The sequence below is a fragment of the Castor canadensis genome, chromosome 18, assembly GCF_047511655.1.
Source record: "Castor canadensis chromosome 18, mCasCan1.hap1v2, whole genome shotgun sequence".
Lineage (NCBI taxonomy): Eukaryota > Metazoa > Chordata > Mammalia > Rodentia > Castoridae > Castor > Castor canadensis.
The window spans coordinates 1,370,280-1,389,202 of record NC_133403.1 but is presented as its reverse complement, the minus strand read 5'-3'; the positions used below and the strand labels follow the sequence as shown (position 1 = coordinate 1,389,202).

At 46.2% G+C, this 18,923-nt stretch overlaps 1 protein-coding gene across 2 annotated transcripts in view; it reads left to right on the top strand.

Moving 5' to 3' along the window:
* Positions 1–13,792: 13,792 nt before the first annotated feature.
* Positions 13,793–18,923, top strand: part of Pitpnb (phosphatidylinositol transfer protein beta) — a 49,985-nt gene continuing 44,854 nt past the window's right edge. For both annotated transcript variants that reach the window (XM_020169488.2, XM_020169489.2), the window contains exons 1-2: positions 13,793–13,880; positions 18,484–18,514. In XM_020169488.2, coding sequence (XP_020025077.1) covers positions 13,861–13,880; positions 18,484–18,514 — 51 coding nt within the window. In that variant the 5' untranslated portion in view covers positions 13,793–13,860. The remainder of the gene's footprint in view (positions 13,881–18,483; positions 18,515–18,923) is intronic.

Here is an 18,923-nt window from a genome sequence, read left to right as displayed (position 1 = left end):
CGAAGTGGACCTGGACAGGACGCGGTGAGTGTGACGACAAACAGAAAATGCTACCACTTCCCATCAATGTCATCACAACACACAAGACCATACAAGCTGAACTGTCACTGCACAACGGGGTTAATGCATGAGACAGGGAAAAGACAAGGAATGGAGTAAATCCAAGCAGATGGTGGAAAGTTTTGCTCATTTTATACACTCGAGGCCAGTGTGGGCTACATAGTGAGACCCCGTCTCAAATGAGAGACAACAAAAGCAAAGAGGAAGAGTTACAAAGAGGAAAAGAAGAAAAACTGTGGTGATAACAATGACAAAAGACCAACTAAGTAAAATCGTAACTATAATTACAGTAACTATTAATAGACTAAATAAATATTCCAAAAAAGGAGAAATTGTCAGAATGGAGTTAAAAAAAAAAAAAAGACCTAGCTAAATGTGGAAGAGTGAGAAATAAGAAGAAAGTGGGTGGAAAGGCGTGCCCATCAACGATGGCCAAGTATGACCGACAGAAAGTGTCTGCAGAATTAGCAGATCAGGGAGACCTTGAGAAAAAGGTGCCTCCAGAGAGAAAAAGAGACAACTCATGATGACAACAGGAACCAACATGATGGGGAATCAGAAGTGTGTATGTGCAAAAGGCCCCAGGGCAATTGAAATTAAAAATAGCATTTGTGATAACATTCAAAACACAAAACTCGTAGGAAGAATTCTGATGAAACACGTCACAGACCTCCGTAAGCAGAAGTATAAACACTGCTGAGAGGCTGACACCTAAAACATCGGACACACAGGGTGGAAATCTCAACGCTGTCAGGAGGCCAGCTCTCCCACGCTGACTAAGATTCAGCGCAATCCCACTCGCAAGCCAAGCGGGCCTGTTTCTGTAGAAACCGACAAGCTCTCTCTAGCTCTTTGTTCTTTCATCTTTTTCTTTTTGGAGCCGCTAGGGTTTGAACTCAGGGCCTCACATTTGCTAGGCATATGCTGGACCACTATGAGCTTTGCCTCCAGTGGTAAGCTCGTTCTAAAGCTGATCAGGGATGGATGGCCAAAAGAATTCTGGGAAATGGCAAAGACAGAGGGACTGATGTGGAGGCTCACTTTAAACTCACAGTAAAGGAAGTGGAGTCACTGGTGTGAGAATCCAGACACAGGTGACACAGAAATGACTGGAAACACAAGCACAAGAGAGCCCCTGCCCTGACCTCACCTATCTAACAAAAAAACAACCTCCAAAGGGACTGAGGTCCCCAATAGAACTCAACCCACAGAACTTTTAGTAGAAAACACAAGAAAAAAATTTTAAACTTTGAGGTAGAAAAAGATTTCTTAGGTCACTGGAAGTCTGAACTATAAGATTTAAAAACAACTGATCAACCAGCTGGGAGCTGGTACTCACGCCTGTAATCCCAGCTACTCAGGAAGCAGATCAGGAGGATCAAGGTTCAAAACCAGCCTGGGCAAATAGTTCCTGAGACCCTATCTTGGAAAAACCCTGCAAGAAAAAGGGCTGGTGGAGTAGCCTTCCACAAGCTCTGAGTTCAAACCCTAGTACAAAAAAAAAAAAAAACCCCAAAACAAAACATCAGGTAAATCACAAATGCAAGCATCAGAGAACTCACAGCATATTGAAAACTCTTACAACTCAACTCAAGAAGACAGCCCAACTTAAAAATGAAGAAAGATCGGAACGCACGCTTCACCAGCGAAGATAAAAGAACACGCCAACACGCATCTCGATCGTTAGAGAAGTTCAATTAAAGCCCCAAGGAGGCACTAAAACCCACTGTCCGAATGGGTACAATTAAAAAGACTGAGGACACCAAAGTGAATGCGCTTATGGAATGACCAGACACTCATCCAGTTCTGGAGGAGCACAAGATGTGCACGCGGCCGAGAAAGAGCACGAATGACACTAAAAGACCAATGCCCTGTGTGCAAGAGCATGAAACCGAGGCAGTTCACCTGCTGTTAGCAGCTGCAGGGAGTGAACGGAGGCACCTGCCATAGCCAACCCTCCAAAGCTGGAAAGAGGAGCCAGCCGGCCTGGACACGTCACACGGTGCTGCACCAACCCGCCCCCACGAAAGGAGGCTTCCCATGGCGTTTATGCAAGAAATCAGCAACAGTCAGTCTACTGTGACATGTGGTGACACACTGACTCCCTCTGGATGACAGATTCCGGGAGACGCCGCCAGGAAGACTTCTGTGATTCTGGTACTGTTCTGTTTCCTTATCTGGATGTGGTTATGCGTTATTACTGGAAATGAACCAACTGCATACTTACTATTTTTGTACTCTGCCAAATGCTTGCTTTATGTTGATAAAAACTCTTCTTTAAAAACCAAGCAATACAGCTGGGCATGGTGGCTCACACCTGTAATCCTCGCTACTCAGGAGGCAGAGATCAGGAGGATCATGGTTTGAGGCCAGCCCAGGCAAAAAGTTAGCAGACCCTATCTCAAACCAATTAAAAAAAAAAAAAGAAAAGGCTGAGCCTGGTGGCACACAGATGTCCTCTCGGCTACGCAGAGAAATATAAATCAGAGGATTGTGATCAGGCCTGTGCAAATATATGTGAGACCCTACTTGATAAATAACCAAAGCAGAAAGGGCTGGGGAGAGGCTCAAGCAGTAGAGCACCTGCCCAGCAAGCACAGGGCCCTGAACTCAAACTGCAGTGCCACCAAAAAGAACAAATGAATGTTTTTGAATTACCTACAAAGGACCAGGAGGCATAGTAGACCCTGTACTGCTGGTGTATGGCACTAAGGACACCGTCATGGAGGAGAAGCCAGGACACTCAGGATGCATGCGCTCAGTGCTGGACAGTGATGCTTCATTCACTCTCCTGTAATTCTACCCAACTTCTGCTAAGGACAGCCCCTCAACAACCCCAAGATGTACACCCTGTCCCTTAAGGGGAGCACGCTCCAGGGTACGACTGTCAGCAATCCTGCTTTTTGGGCTCGTATTTTCACAAGACAAAAGGCAGGGATTTGAACAACTGATGACAACATGGCACTGACAGCTTCTCTACCTCCACCAAAGTGTGTAATGCGTGAGTAGAATGTACAATTTTTTGCTTTTCAAATTTCTTCATTATTTTTTGACCACGCTTGGTCAAGACCACGTGTGACAGCTCTATGAGTAAGGCAGGCTTTCTGTAGATATCCTCTTGGGTTGTTCATTTTTGTCATCTATTTTTTGCTACAGAGTCCTGCTGTGTTGCCCAGGCCAGAAGGGAACTCACAGGTGAGCCCTGAACTCATGATTCTCCCGCCTCAGCTTCCTGAGAGAGAGCTGGTTTTACAGGTAAGCACCAAGTCTGGCTTAGGATACTGGTTACTTGAGTAAGAGTCTGAGCAATGCACTGAATTGTCTATTGGTCCCATCCTGTTTTTCCTCTTACGGATCCAACATCTTTGTATTTCTAAACACAGCAAACATCTGTCACTACATTGGAGAAAACTGTCTTTGGTAAGATGGAAACCTTTAAAAATATCACACTGACCGAGAGCTGGTATATCTGAGCATTAGCAAGTGTACTGGAGCAGACTCCAATAAACAGTGCTAATGCCATGTGCTACCCATGCAGAAACCCAGAAAGGATCTCCACACCTGACCCCAGACCCAGGGCCACGTCCGAGTGAGCTAATGATTCAAACGTAAACGACGAAACTTAAAAACCTTTACGATATGGACCGTTTTGTGACTCTGGGATAGAGAAGTGAGGTCCTTCTGAAATGATAGCTCATACATAACGACCCAGGACTACTGCGCACCTTGGAAGGAGGCATGAGGCAGGAGGGACTTGCCATCGGGCAGGTGTGTAGGCGCAGGGGCTGCAGCTTTGCTGGTGGCGTTTTGCTTCTCAGAGGATCTGCGCATACAGGTTCCTGTTATCTTCACCTCCTCACCCACCAGAAGGATTATAAGGAATGCTGAGATGTGCAAACCACTCACTCGCTTACATCACTATAATATACACTATAGTAATGAGATTAAGGATTGCGGTAAAGCAGATTGAATGTTATCCTTGGAAACTGAAAAAGAAAAATGAGCCATCTGACAAAGAAAATCTTAGATGGCAGAGGAAGAAGGACCGTCTCCTTCAGATATGGAACCTGACCAGGTGTGATGGTGCGCACCTGTAGTTCCAGCTACCTGGGAGGCTGCAGAATGCTTCAGCATAGAAGTTTAAGTGCAGCCTGAGAAGCCTAGGGAGACTCGGTCTCTTAAACAAAAATCAAAACACAGATGGAATCTGAGGATGAGAGAAAACCAACTTTTGTTGTATGTTATAAGGTTTGATTTGATTTGATTTGATTTTTGTAGGTACTGGGGCTTGAACTCAGGGCCTTCACCTTGAGTCACTCCATCAGTCTATTTTTGTGAAAGGTTTTTTTGGAGATAGGGTCTCACAAACTATTTGCCTGGGCTGGCCTTGAGCTGGGATCCTCCTATCTCTGCCTCCTGAGTAGCTGGGATTGCAGACGTAAGCCACCAGCGCCCGGCTGTGTTATCAGCTTTTAAAAAAAACTTCCATTTAGGCTGGTGGAGGACTCAAGTGGCAGAACGCCTGCCTAGCAAGCGTGAGGCCCTGAGTTTAAATCTTAGTTCCAACACTAACAAAAAACCAAACAACTTCCATTTAACTTCACAAAGCCCTTTAAAGTTTGTATTACTACTGTAGCAAAGACCTGGGCTGGATACTATAGATGGTGCAGCCAACACTGGCTCTAAAGTCAACATTCTTGTATTGTAAAATGCTGACACAAAAGAGTCAGAGGAAGATGCTGTGTGTGTGTGGATATGGATGACCATAGAACAGTCTTTAAAAAGTATTTGTGGGCAGCAAAAACTACTCCGTCTTTGAGTACAGTAGTGGCAACTGCTTCTCCCAGATCTAGTCACGGAACCAGTGTCCCCCAAGAACCAGTGTCACAAGGCTATGAAGTTTCTTCAACCCAGCACAGTTCTGCAGGAGAAAACAGATGAAAACAAAATTCTGAGCCGGGTGCCAGTGGCTCATTCTGTAATCCCAGCTACTTGAGAGGCTGAGATCGGGAGGATCGGGGTAAAGGCCAGCTGGGTAAATAGTTCTCGAGACCCCATCTCCAAAATAACCAGAGCAACATGGACTGGGAGGAGTGTCTCAAGTGGTAGACTGCCTGCTTTGCAAGTGTGAAGCCCTGAGTTCAAATCCCAGTCCCACCAAAACAACACCAAATCTCATCAGCTACTGTCTTAAGTATAGTTCACCTCTTCAAGGGTCACCTGACTCATATGAGGGGTGGTCTACATTTCTTGCAGCTATCCGTGTGGTTAAGAATCAGAAGCACTTGGAACATGCAGGGCCTCCATTAAAGTGTCCTGAGCGGAAAACTGAAGAAGTAAAGGAGTGGATGCCCCACGCTGCGGTGCCACGGCTCTGCAGGTGATTCTGCAGCCCCAGGAATCGAACCCAGGAAGCCTGGAGCAAGTATTTCCTCTGCCCTTCAAAGCGTTTGACATTCTATGAGCACTGGCAAAGAATGGGACAACACACACACAAAGTAAAATAATTTGGTAGCAAACATTCTGACAGTCTGAAAATCATAAAAGCAGTGAAACTACAAATGTGCAGAAGTTTTGAGGAAGAGACGGTAAGCTGGGTGGGGATGGAGAAGTATATGGCACAGCCAGCTGTTTCGTGGGCCCAGGCCTCGGTGCTGGGGAGGAGGGAAGGCAGGAACGAGGGTAGGGAAAGACACACAGCCTTGGATTTGAGGGACAGGCTAGTACACATTCCTTCAGTGCTCCATCTCTAAGAACTATCTCAATGTTTACACAACTTAAGATCTGTGTGCTTAGAAATTCTTATCTGTTATTCACAACACCTATTAAATCACATGGCTGAGTCACGAGTGTCGTTTATACACTAAGTCTTAATTTATGTCACACGCATATGACTGTCTATGCATAATTCATGTATTTACATTATAAACATAGATTTATGTACTTAAGTGTACAGAAGATTTAGTGCTAGCTACTGCAAGGGCCTACAAAGAAGAAGAAAGTCAGATGCCAAGACAGATACAGGGCAGTGCTCATAGGGCACTACCTGCCACCAAGAGAAACCAAGGCCTCTCAGCAAAAGGGCAGGGTCTGGTCCAGACCAGCAGAGACGCACCAGACCTGTCCTGCAAACTCTTGTCACACAGGCAAGCTACACAGACATCAAGGAACATACCAAAATGACTTGGGACAGTGTGAAAAGATTGGCTTGGCCTAAGATCAGACAGTCTGAGCAACAGTAAGAATGCTGAGCAAAGCAGACGTCAGCACTGAAGATTTGTTTCACTCTACTTAAAAATCGTAACCAATTACTTTTTGAGGTTCTGAGAACTGGTAACAAAAAACTCAAGTATTTATTTTGCTTTTCCTACATAAACACACCACTAGATGATGGTTTCTCTTTGTCAAGTATTCTAGTCACAGCAGGGCGCCAGTGGCTCACTCCTGTAATCCCAGCTACTCAGGAGGCAGAGATCAATAGGATTGCAGTTTGATGCCAGCCCAGGCAAACAGCTTGTGAGACCCTATCTCTTAAAAAAAGCCATCACAAAAAAAGGGCTGGTGGAGTGGCTGAAGGTGTATGCCCTGAGTTCAAGTCCTACTATTGCCAAAAAAAAAGCATACTAGTCAATACATCAAGAAATGATTGATTAGGACTATCCCTATTTCCCATCAAAGACTTGGCTGCAGTCAGCACGAATGTGACAGTATACAGATGTGTGTACTGATGGAAGAAGTCACTGCTACCTATGGAGTGAGTTTCCAGAAACACCAGAACTGAACCTGGCCACGCCTATAGGTATAAGAGCAGCAAAATCAGACTGGAAACTGCACAGATCAGACAGCCCAACTTCCTCTACAAGTTGCAGGGGGCTGGGGAAAAGACAGGAGTCCATGTAGATTAAAAGGAACAAAAAGGAGATTTTAGTCTGGGGACGTCCACAAGGAGCAAAGCAAGGCTGGGTCCCCTGAGCTCTTGGGAGGGAAGAGGGAGCCGGATGCAGCAGAGCACAGAGAGGCCTCTGGCGAAGTGGCACCCCTGCCCTGTTCCTTTCCCGGTGGAGGGAACAACTGGAGTTCCCTACATAACTAGTTTATATAATTTTCCTCATTATACAATACATAAGTTTTCAAGGTATCGTGCAGAGCTCTGCAAAAAAGCTCACGGGTGTTTGACACGACTGTCATTAGGAAATGCAAATCAATACAAGACACCACACCATGCTGTTAGGATGGCTACTGTCAAAACATAGAAAATAAGCAGCTGTGTGGACGGGAGCAATCAGAACCCCTGACGGCTGGTGGGATGTACAATGGCGCCAGCACTGGAAAAGTGTGGTGGCTCCCACAGGTGTCAGAAATAGGACAGACAACCTTCTGACCCAGCAATTCTGCCTCCGGGTGGGAATCCAAAAATTGAAAGTGGGCCTGTGTGTGAGCTTGTGTCACTGTGATTTGAAAACAGCACTTAAAACTGGGCATGGTGGTACTTGCCTGTAATTCCAGCTGTTAAGAGGCTAGAGCAAGAGGCTGGTGAGTTCAAAGCCAGCCTGGACTCCACAGCAAGACAGCTTGTTTTTAAGCAAAGAAAACTTGGAAGAGTTAATGTACGGAGAAGAGGTTTATTTGGGCTCAGTCAGGCTGCAGGCCGTGATCAGTTGGCCCCACTGCTTTTGGGCCTGTGGTGAGGGAGCACATCATGGAGGGAGTGCATGGCGGGGCAAAGCCACTTACATGAATTGTTGAATGGGCAGCGCTGCAGTGTTTCTGCAGACAAGTGGCGATGATGCTCACACCACCCTGTGAACGTGCTAACACCACTGAACTGCACACTTAAAATGAGCACCAGGGTAAGTTCTGCTGTGTGTGTTTTGCCCCAAGAAAATGAAGAAAAGAAATGGAGCAACTTTTTAGCTACCGACATGGAATGTTCTCTGTGCTGGATTGTGCTGTGGACATGTGGTTATGCCTAGAACCATGCTTTCCAGAGTCTTCTTCCCTGCATGGTCTGAGGCAGGCTTGGCAAGAGGAATGTGTCTGATGCTTAACAAGAGGACGCACAGAGGTGGCCACTGTGCAGTGGTTTCAGGATTCAGGCACAGGGACAAATGCACCCAAGCACCTGCTGGCTTTAGATAATCTGCACTCTCTTCCCCGGCAAGCCCTGCTCTCGTCCCCAACGCTCAGTCTGCTGGACAATGGCCAGCAGTCCCAGGCATCTCCAGGGGACCCAGAGGAGCAAGGCCAGAGCCAAGCTCCCCTCAGACCTCCAGGGCTGGCTGCCTTGCTTCTACACTGGATGTGTTGATTTTCGAGGTTTCCCACGAGCTCTGATTTGTGCACAGTCCACAAACCTGGTTGATGACTCCTCGTGCTCCAGTTCTCCCTCGTGGGACTGTCATCTTCCCAGCAATTCCAGCTGAGTAAAGGCCAATTCACGTGAAAAAATGCCACGTCTCACACAGAAGAGCTCCACTGCTGACTGAACCCTGTTAAGAAAAGGACAATGGTGTGATACTACAATCATGTTTGAAGAAAAAAAAGAGAGAGAGCTGGGCACCGGTGGCTCACGGCTGTAATCCCAGCTACTCGGAGGCTCAGATCAGGAGGAATGTGGTTCGAAGCCAGCCTGGGCAAATAGTTCATGAGACCCTACTGCAAACAAAGCCATCACGAAAAAGGGCTGGTGGAGTGGTTCAAGTGTAGGCCCCAAGTTCAAGCCCCAGTACCACAAAAAAAAAAAAAGAGAGAGAGAGAGAGAGAAAGAAAAAAAACAAATATATTTCCTTATATATGCAGAATCTTCAGAAAGATACAAAGAAGTTGGTAACATTTGGGTTTTTTTGGTGGTACTGGGATTTGAACTCAGGGCCTTGTCCTTGCTAGGCAGGTGCTCTACTGTTTGAGCCACACTGCCAGTCTGGTAACATTGTTTTTGGTAGGTGTTAGGACAGGAATGAAGAGAAACCACTCTAAACTCTTTTCTACATTTAAATTATGAAATGTGATTGTATCAACTATTCAAAAGTAAATGTATTATCCCTGCATGGTGGCTCACACCTGTAGTCCCAGTTGCTCCAGAGATGGAGGCAGGAGGATTGCAAGTTTGATGAAGCCCAGGCAAAGTTAGCGAAACCCTACCTCAAAAACAAAGGCCTGAGGACATACCTCCACTATTAGAATGATTGTCTAGCAAGCATGACAGCCTGGGGTTCAATCCACAGATCTGAAAAATAAATTAATTAATTCTTTTCAACAATTCATTTCAAATGAAAATAACACACCTTACACAGACATAATCTTCATCCTAAATTTGCTAGTTAATAAGACATTAGTTCACCACGTGAAATTAAAATCAGTACTACTTATAAACCTCTCTCATCTTTACCATCTTGATTTCCTGAGCTACTGAGCCAAACTATCCTAAAATCTCATTCAACAAGTTGAAAGTAAACACGAACCACTAATGGTTAAAGTTCACTCTCAAAATGCAAGGATGGCTTGACACCCGGAAATCTAGTAATAACATATATCACATTGTCATCTCAAAAACCAGAGAAAAATCACTTTGCAAAAGTCAGCAACAAATAATGACAAAGCTCTGGGTTTTGAACAAGAACAAACATTCTTAGGCTAATGACAGCTAGCAAGTGTTTTCATAGACCCAGTGACATTCCCACAAAAATTCTGTCTGGCTTCGGCTGGGTACAAATTAATGAGATTATGCTAAATGACTAGGGAAAAAATGTAGAAAAGCCAAAACAATTTTGCAAGTGAGGACAGCAGAGGAATTAAAGTACCTAACTTCAAGACTTAGGATACACAAAAATAATGATCACAGCAGGAAGGTGTAAACACCATTCTGATCAATGGAAGAAAACGGAATTCAGGACCACAGACTCACCTACACAGTCAGATGATTTTCAACCAATGAATCCAACAGGACAGAGGCCAGAAACTATCACACATAAGTATGAGACTACTTTCAACAAACGTGTAAAGAAAATAAGGAACTGGATATCATGTGCAAAAAATAATAATCGATGTTTATTCTCACTTCACACAGATACAAAAACTTATTTGAAATGGATCACAGACCTAGATGTAAAAGCTAAAACTTCTAAAACTTCTGGAAGGAAAGTAACAAATGAAAACTTTAGTGACTGTGGCATCAGATTTCTTAGGTAGGGCACAAAGAGCATGACCTGGAAGGGGAAAAATCTGAGAAGTAGGTTTCATCAGCACTTTAAACTTCTGTGAGCATAAATAAACCATCAGGAAGATGAAACGAGGACTGGATGAGTGGCTCATGACTGTAATCCCAGCTACTCAGGCAGAGATTAGGAAGATCAAGGTTCGAAACCAGCCCAAGGCAAATAGTTTGCAAGACCCTAATCTCAAAGAACCCTTCACAAAAATAGTGCTGGTGGAGTGGCTCAAGTTCTAGGCCCTGAGGTCAAGCCCCAGTACTGAAAAAAAGATGAAAAGACAAGCTCCTGACAGAGAAAACTTACTTGCAATACTCCACCCAAGCAAGCACTAGCATCTGAAAAGTGGTTTCTAAAGGTTTACAACTCAGTAAGGAAAAAAGCAAACAAATCTAAAAATGGCTGAACGATTTGGACACTTGACAGATGTAAAAATGCCCATTTTCACTAGACTTCGAGGACATGTAACTGCAGCTAGCGCTAAAGTGACACCTTGTCACCTTTCCTCTAGATTGGCTAAGCTTGCTGATGGTGGCAAGGAGCAGCTGGACCTGCATTCAGTACTAGAGGGAATGTACAATGGCATACTTTGTCAATCAGCTTGGTATTTCTCCAGGAGTTACACTTAAACATACCTTATAATCCAAGAGAAATTTCCCCAAAGAAATGAAAACAAGTCTATAGATAGACTTCCACACACATAGCCATAGAAGCTTTATTCGTGATACAGAAAAACTGTATATAATTTACAGCTCAGTAAACCTGATTAGCATCTTCTGGACATCAGAAGACATAAAGACTGCCAGGTATGGTGCCTCACTGCTGTAATCCCAGCTACTTGGGAGGTGGATATAAATAGTGTTGAGACCAACTCAGGTGAAAAGTTAGGGAGACCCTACCTCAAGGAATAAGTGGGTGTAGTGGCACACGTCTGGAATCCCAACTACACAGGAGGACAGGGTCTGAGGCCTACCTCAAGACCCTATCTGAAAAGCAACTAAAGCAAAAAGGGCTGGAGGAGAGACTCAAGTGGTAGAGGGCTTGCCTAGCAAGCAGAGGCCTTGAGTTCAAAAACCAGTATTGTAAAAAATATTTTTTAAAGGTATAAATGATTTTTTTAATAAAATAGCAACAATAGTACAACTTTTTTTTTTTTTTTTACAAAATCTACAATCCTCTCTGCCTTCCTTTTCCTTTGACTTATCACATGGGGAACTGTTCCTTCTCATATCAAAGACCAGATCCTCCATTTCTACCTTTTTGTAATACTGGAGTTTGAACTCAGGGCCTCACGCTTGCTAGGCAGGCGCTCTACCACTTGAGCCGCTCCACCAGCAATAGTACAACTTCTTATACTGTGATGAGTACATGGCTTGGATTAGCTCATGTGAGACACTGAGGACTTGCTGGGATGTAATAAAAACAGAAAACAAAGTTAGCAGGATAAAATTTTTTAATTTAAAGGTAAGTAACACTCCAGTAACAATACTACAGAATTTCTCAACTGAAAGCAATTTTGCCCTCCAGGTAACGATGGGCAATGCCTGGAAACTTGTTTTTCTGGAGACAGGCTGGTCTACAACTTGCTATGTAGCTCAGGATGACCTAGAACTTGCAATCCTCCTGACTCCACCTCCTGGTGCTGGGATGACTGGTACAAGCCACTAACACCTAGGTTTATTTTATTTTTTTTGGTGGGACTGGGGTTTGAACTCAGCTTCACACCATCGTTTGAACAAAACCTCCAGTTCATTTTGCTCTGGTTATTTTGGAGATGGGGTCTTGGGAACTGTTTGTTCGGGCTGGACTCCAACTGCAATCCTCCTGATCTCAGCCCCCCAAGATTATAGACACAAGCCACTAGTGCCTGGCTTTTTATTGGTTGAGATGGGGTCTTGAAAACTTTTTGCCCTGAATGGCCTCAAAATGCAATTCTCCAGCTCTCTGCCTCTACAGTAGCTAGGTTTACAGGTGTAATCTGCTCTCTGGAAGCTTTAAGATGGTTCTTATTCACTGAACACCTATGATACATCAGGTAATGTGCAATACAGGTTTATTTTTATATATAATTCATATCGGGGTTTTTTTTTTTTGCCTTACTTGGGATTGAACTCAGGCCCTGACAACATGCTAGGCAAATGCTCTACCCGAGCTCCATCCTAACCCCTTCCTATCTCTTCTTATTCCTTGAAGGAAATTTATGGTAGGTACCAGTAGTTTCCTTTTTAGACATGCAAGCTGAGACCATCATTTGCTGAAGGAACAGGACGTCTTTCCACTACCAAATCCAAGCCTGTCTTTCCCACTGAGGTGTTTAACGTTCTTGGGAGTAATTCTAGTTTCCTTGGGAATAGTCTTAATCAAGATCACTCTGGAATGGGGAGAAGGGGGAAAAACTGGGATGGCAAAATGCAGAGTCAACAAGGTAAAGCTACAGACCAGTCCCCCCCCAAAATGAGACCCACACGCAGTTACACAATTCCAGAGGTTCCCAAATTCCCTGGGAGCCCACCAAAAGGCCTTTGGATACCAGGCCCTATTATTTTGGGGTGAGAAGGACCTAAGGTCAATTACATAGTATTTAAAGGACCATTTAAATTTGTTTGACCAGAGCAAGTTTTTGGCTTTTTTGTGGAACTGGAGTTTGAACTCAAGAGCTTCACACCATCATTTCAACAACATCTGAGGTCCCTTTTGCTCTGGTTACTTTGGAGACGGGGGTCTTGTGAAGTATTTGCCAGGACTGGCCTCGAGCTATAACCCTCCCTATGTCAGCCTCCAGGTAGCTGGGATTACAGGCGGGAGCCACCACGACCATCTAGATCCGTTTTAACAACCTGTGCTGCTCACACACACTGCCTGCGTTCATACATCTTTTGGTTTGCCTTAAAATCCACCATCACAAGGTCTTTACGCCAAGACTAGCCGTCAAGGACCAATCATGTCCTACAAAGCTGGGAGAACTGCATTAACTCCAACGGGTCCCTCGTGTGCAACGATGTCTGGGCTGCGATCTGAAGGTCAGACCAAGGCACTGAAGACACCAGGCTGAGAAACAGGTCCTGGCTTTCTGGGACGTCCTCCTGTCCAGGCTGGGCTGACAACCTGGCGCCGGCGGCTCGCAAAAGCGTCAGTTCTCCAACGCACGCTTCGCAAGCGAGCGGTCGGTGAAGAACGAGGGCCTCCCTTCGCAGCAGAGACGGACAGCACAGCCACAGCCACCACCTTACGCCTTCCAGGGAAAACTGGAAAAGCCACCGGAAAGCGTAGGCTGCACAGGCGCCCCGAGGGACCGAGGCAGTGGAAGAAAGAGCCGCCGGAAGCTGACGGGCTTGCGCGCTCGGGCTCTGCGCAGGCGCAGCACGCGCCCCGTGACTTCCGCCAACGGGTCGCGCAGGCGCAGTGGGAGCCTCGTGCGCCCGGAATGGGGCGTAGAAGTGGGCGGGGATAATGCTGACGTAACGAAACGCGGCGGAAGGGTGAAGATACGCACGCGCACTGGGGAGTTTCGAGGGGTAAAGGGGCGGGGCCGCGCATGCGCCGGGAGAGGCGGTAGCGGCGGCGGCGGCAGCTGTGAGGGGGTTCCGGGAAGATGGTGCTGATTAAGGAATTGTGAGTGGGTTGGGGGGCACGAGCGAGGATCTAGGACGGCGGTGGTGGGAGACTTATTGATTCAGGAGGTGGGGGAATATTTGTAAGATGGAGCGAGCCGCGGGCGGGTCTCTTCCTGCCAGCGCCCCTTTCCCCCGCCGGCTCAAGCCCCCGGCCCACCCGACCGGCCTTCATTGCGCGCCCCCTACCCTCAGGCGTTGCCGGGGTAACGAGGCCGCCCTTTGCCCCGCGTTGCTCGCCGCGTGGCTCGGAAAGGCGCGGCCGGCCGGGAGTTTCCGCCGTGACCCGCCTTTTCTCCAGCCCCCCACCCCCATTCCGGGTCCGGGTCCCCGCGGGCGGGACGGAACGGCAGCCCCGGGGTGAGGGAGACGCGGTGATGGGGCTGTGATTTGTCGCCTGGGGTGGAGTCTGGGGTTGGCATTGTCCCCGGGGTGCAGGAAATCCCGGTGCTGGGATGTCGGCTCCCCCGAAGTTGGTGCCAGAGCCGGGAGCCCCGAAAAGCCGCGGCGGCCGGGTTGACTTGACAGGAGAGCCGCCTCACTGTTGTCCCTCCCACGACTCTTGTGTCTTTAAGATGGGGCGACAGTCTGGGCCCCACCTTCACGGGGCTGAGAGGAGCATGGACTGTCGAATGGAGGGCTTTGCAGGGCATCAGACTGGCCAAGTGATTTTGTTGGAAAGTTGTGTCATTTCCCCCAGCCAGGGACCTTGGACATCGCCGGAAACCTGGGTGACCGTGAACGTTCAGCTGTTTCACCTGGGCCTTTCTTAGCAACCTTGGGCAGTGAGGGGTTTCCAGTGTGGCCCATTCTTTGTTTCGTGGCTGTTTTTGTTTCTTCTCCCCTTCCCAAACTCTTAAACAGAAAAAAAAAAAAAATTGGATTAAAGTAGCAGTGTCCAGAACCCTGTTTTTAGTGTTATCTGCCAAACCTTTCAAAAATCACTCATGTCTTTTTTTTTTTTTCCTTTAAATAATGCAAAGACTTCCTATCTACGGAGAATAAAGGTGGGAGAGTGTCTAGCAGCCCGCCAGGCCCTCCATGGCTTTTTGCTCTGGTCTTTCTCACTTTCTTTTTCCCTTGCCCATTTCAAAATCCCGGCTGTTCCTTCAGTGTTGTGCAGACACACCCGATGCAGGCCTTGCTGTTGGCTTTTGTTTCTTATGCTTGAAGTGCTGGTCTCTCAGCTCTAAGTCACCTCCTTCCAGGTCTTTACTCAAGTGTCACCATTGCAGGGAATTTCTGTTCTCTTACTCCCTGTGATCCCCATGAGCTTGCCTGTTTTGGTCACTTGTACTTCCATTCTTTAGAGTAGATCATAGCACTGAGGAGGTGCTCTAGAAACATTTGTTCATTGAAACTGATGAAAAATCAAAACCTTCCTCAGTGACAGGGATCTCAGGAAAAGACGCTTTTGTCTTTGGCCATAGAAGGTTTACAGTCAAAGTTCATTTATAGTACTAAAACTTTGGGTTTGTATAAGATTTTTCTTCGAGGTCATTTATAACTATGTATGTTGCTTTAGCATCTGTCCGACGTACGTAGTGGCAGATAAGACAGATGGACAATGTAGGACCACAGAAAATTGACTTGTCCCAAGCCTCGTAGCCAGAGAGTGGCAGAGATTTCGGGTCAGATACGCAGTCATTTTTCTTTTATTAGAGTTACTTCCTCCAGAATGTGAATTAAGTGCTCAGGAGTTGTGCCAGGCTAGCTCGTGGAAAGCACTTCCATTGGGAATCACACGCTCCGCTTTTGGCAGACCTTTTGTGCTGGGAGAACAAATGTGAACTGTGCCAGAATTTAATTATCTTCCCTAAAGTGTTGTACGTTGAGTTTCTTAATACTTACTCCTCATGTGTGTATGTCACCTAGATTTTTTTCCCTCTCTGAGAATCTGTTTCTTACTTAAGTGCTCTCAGCACCTGATCTCACATAGTGAGTTCTCAGTGCTCTTGAATGAAAAATGATTCTTCCAGTAAACGTTCTAAAATTGATTTTGCTCTGGAGCAGCAAATAGGTCATTATTATTCCATCTTTTTTGGCGGGGGCAGTACTGAGGTTTGAATTTGGGGCCTTGCACTTGCTAGGCTGGCGCTCTCCCACATAAGCCAAAACCGTAGCCCTTTTTGCTGTAGGTATTTTTGAGATGGGGTCTTGCTCTACTCCTGGCCCAGCCTTGACCCAGGCCCTCTTCTTTATGCTTCCCCATGTAGCGGGGATGACGGTAGAGCCTCCATGCCCCGCTGTTTTTATTGGTTGAGGTTGGGTCTTCTGGACTTTGTACTCAGGCTGGCCTTGAACCATAATCCTCCCAATCTCTGAGTCGCAAGTGGCTGTGATTATAGGGTTGAGATTATTTTTGATAACAATTAAAAAGTTAAAAATGTCTTTCAAGGTGGGCAGGTTCCCTTCTAGTTATCACTTAAGCAGTGGATAAACTTGCCATTAGTGTAAAATCCTGGTTTTAAAGAATGTGTTGCTGGTTCTGTTTGGCAAGCTATTTTCATGGGGGGGGGGTTTCAGAGACATTTGTAAATCTTGAAATTACTCTAAAAGTTGAATTCTTTTGGAATGGTAACAGGAAACCAAAACCTGGTCCTTTTCCCGTGCACTTCACACTACACAAATCTTGTCTCTTTTTTCTCAATGTCTTAATCACTTTCATTTCATGAGGAATTTTCTCTGAAAGTGTTAAGCAAAAAACAGGGATCTTCCTTCTAGTGAGTATCTGTTAAATTATTCACCTGCGATTCTTTGGTTTTGTGAAACCTGAAGGAAGCTTCTTTCCTCTCTGTTCTCTTCCTCACACTTGCAGTCTTGGTTCAGCCTTCATAATCCTGAAGAACATCCCCTGAGATGACTTCAGGTCAGCTGTACTTAGTCACTTATGCCTGGGAGCAACATTTAATTTTATTATTTTTTTTTTGGTGGCATACGGTTTGAACTCAGGGCCTCACACTTGCTAGGCTGGTGTTCTACCACTGGAGTCACGCCCCCAGCCTTCATGTCTTGGAACAGCCTTCCAGGATTCCTTCTGGCCTAGTTAACTTAAGTTCTACTATAGTGTTCCAGGCCTGAAAATATGCCCATCCTATGTCTTGTAGCCTCCCCTCCTCCAGCTCTGCCTGTGTACTGGGGCTGCTTGCAGGTCAGTGTGCACCCCGAGGGGCAGTGAGACGATGAGGGACTTCCTGTCACAGAGGCACACAAGTTTGCTCTTGGTGAGAAGAGCACTTACCGTTCTGACTGGGAGTGTGCTCATGGTTTTCAGGCCATCATCATCATCAGGAGGAAGAGTGATGAATGATGGCTGATAATCAGGGAGTTGGGAAAACAGGAGACAGGTTTTGGGCATTGGGATTTAGGTTATGCGAACACACAAGTGTTTGAGGAGGACACAGAGGAGGTAGAAAGAGCCGTTAGAGTGAAAAGTAGACGTAATATTCTGGGTTCTATTGTCCTCTAATTTTGCTGAGGTTTTTTTTTTTTTTTTTTTTGGTGGTGCTGGGAATAAAAGTCAGGTTCTCCTGATTGCTAGGCAAGTGCTCTAGAGCCACAGACCCAGACCACTCTCTTAATTTTATAGTTTTATATAAGAAAGAATTAACGTGAGTGTCTCCATTGATAAGATTGTCACTGTTCTAAGTAGTAAACTAAGTGACTTGAGAGTAAGAAGCATTGGTTGTGAAGAAATTGGAATGACTGGAGCTAGTGGGAATTTCTACATGACAGGAGTTTGTTTGCTTTTCCCCTTGCTATAAAAGTCTAAGAAGAACTGGGGGTTAAGGAGGCTGCTGCCTGGGACCCGAGCTATGATCATGAGGCAGTTGGCTTAAGGATGGCCTTGGCTTTTGGGGCTTGCAGTGGGAGTAAAGGTGGAAATGGGTTGTCTGTATTCCTGTAAAAACCTGGTGTAAAACACACCATCCGAGTACATTTTGGATTCTTCTAGAGTGCTGTGATTTAGGTAAATGGAGCTGTGACGGCCTTTGGACAGGGCCACGCATAGCAACCTTAGGTTTCTTTGCCCTGGAAGAGGCGCTTGTGTGAGGCTCAGAGCAGTTTCCTCAGGTTTTCTTACTTGTCATGAAGGAGTCGAGACTTGTTTTTACCTTACTAAGCGTGACTGGGTAGTGAGGAGCCATTCCTGGAAGATTCAGTGATGAACTTCACAGTGTGTGTTGGTGAGAAGTGTTAAAAGCACCAAGTGCAGGCTTTATAGATGGTGAGTGGGCAGCCTGGCCCGGCAGCCTCCACTGACACCCTGTGTACCCTGCAATTTTCAAGGGCGAGGTTCTCATGTTTCTTTACTCCTCATGAGAATTGCTGCAGCTGCGTCTTTAGGGTCATGGTACAGTGAGGACAGTCAGCTAAGTAAACGCTCACCAGGGTCCAGGAGCGCTGTCTGATTTCTGCAGCTAGAAACCCTCACTTAGGGTTGCAGGCATTTCAGAGACCCTCTTCCACAAATGACATTCTTTGGGGACATTGCCTGTGTGTGGCATCATTGGATTTAAAGCAAAGTGCCTGCCCTTAAGTCTAGAGCCCTCTCCTGAAGCCGTTCCACATGTGACGTGTGCTCTTTCTCTTTTGTTTTCCAGCCGTGTGGTTTTACCATGTTCTGTGCAGGAGGTAAGTCTCATCATATTGGTATAATTTACTTTGAATGTGTTCACATCTGAACTCTATTTGCATAGAATTCATTCTCTTTTTCACCCTTGCGAGGCTGGGGTCAAACCCGGGGCCTCCTTTACTTCTCACTCCTGCACGCATAGATAACCCATCGTGAGTTTGTTACACTGCCTTGTAGCCATAATGGGAGCCTAAAGACCTTGGCTCAGCTGGTGCAGGGCTTCCCTCTGTCCCCGTGCCGTCCCGGGACATGGGCCCAGCCTCAGGTCTGCTGAGTAGCTCTGTGCGTGGAGCCCAGCCTCCTTTCCCCTTGTCTTTACTTGAACCCAAATCCAGTTTCCTGTACTACAGTTCATCCCACGTGAGCACTGGGAAGGGAATTAGCCTGCTCTTTCCTGCCTCTGGTGGC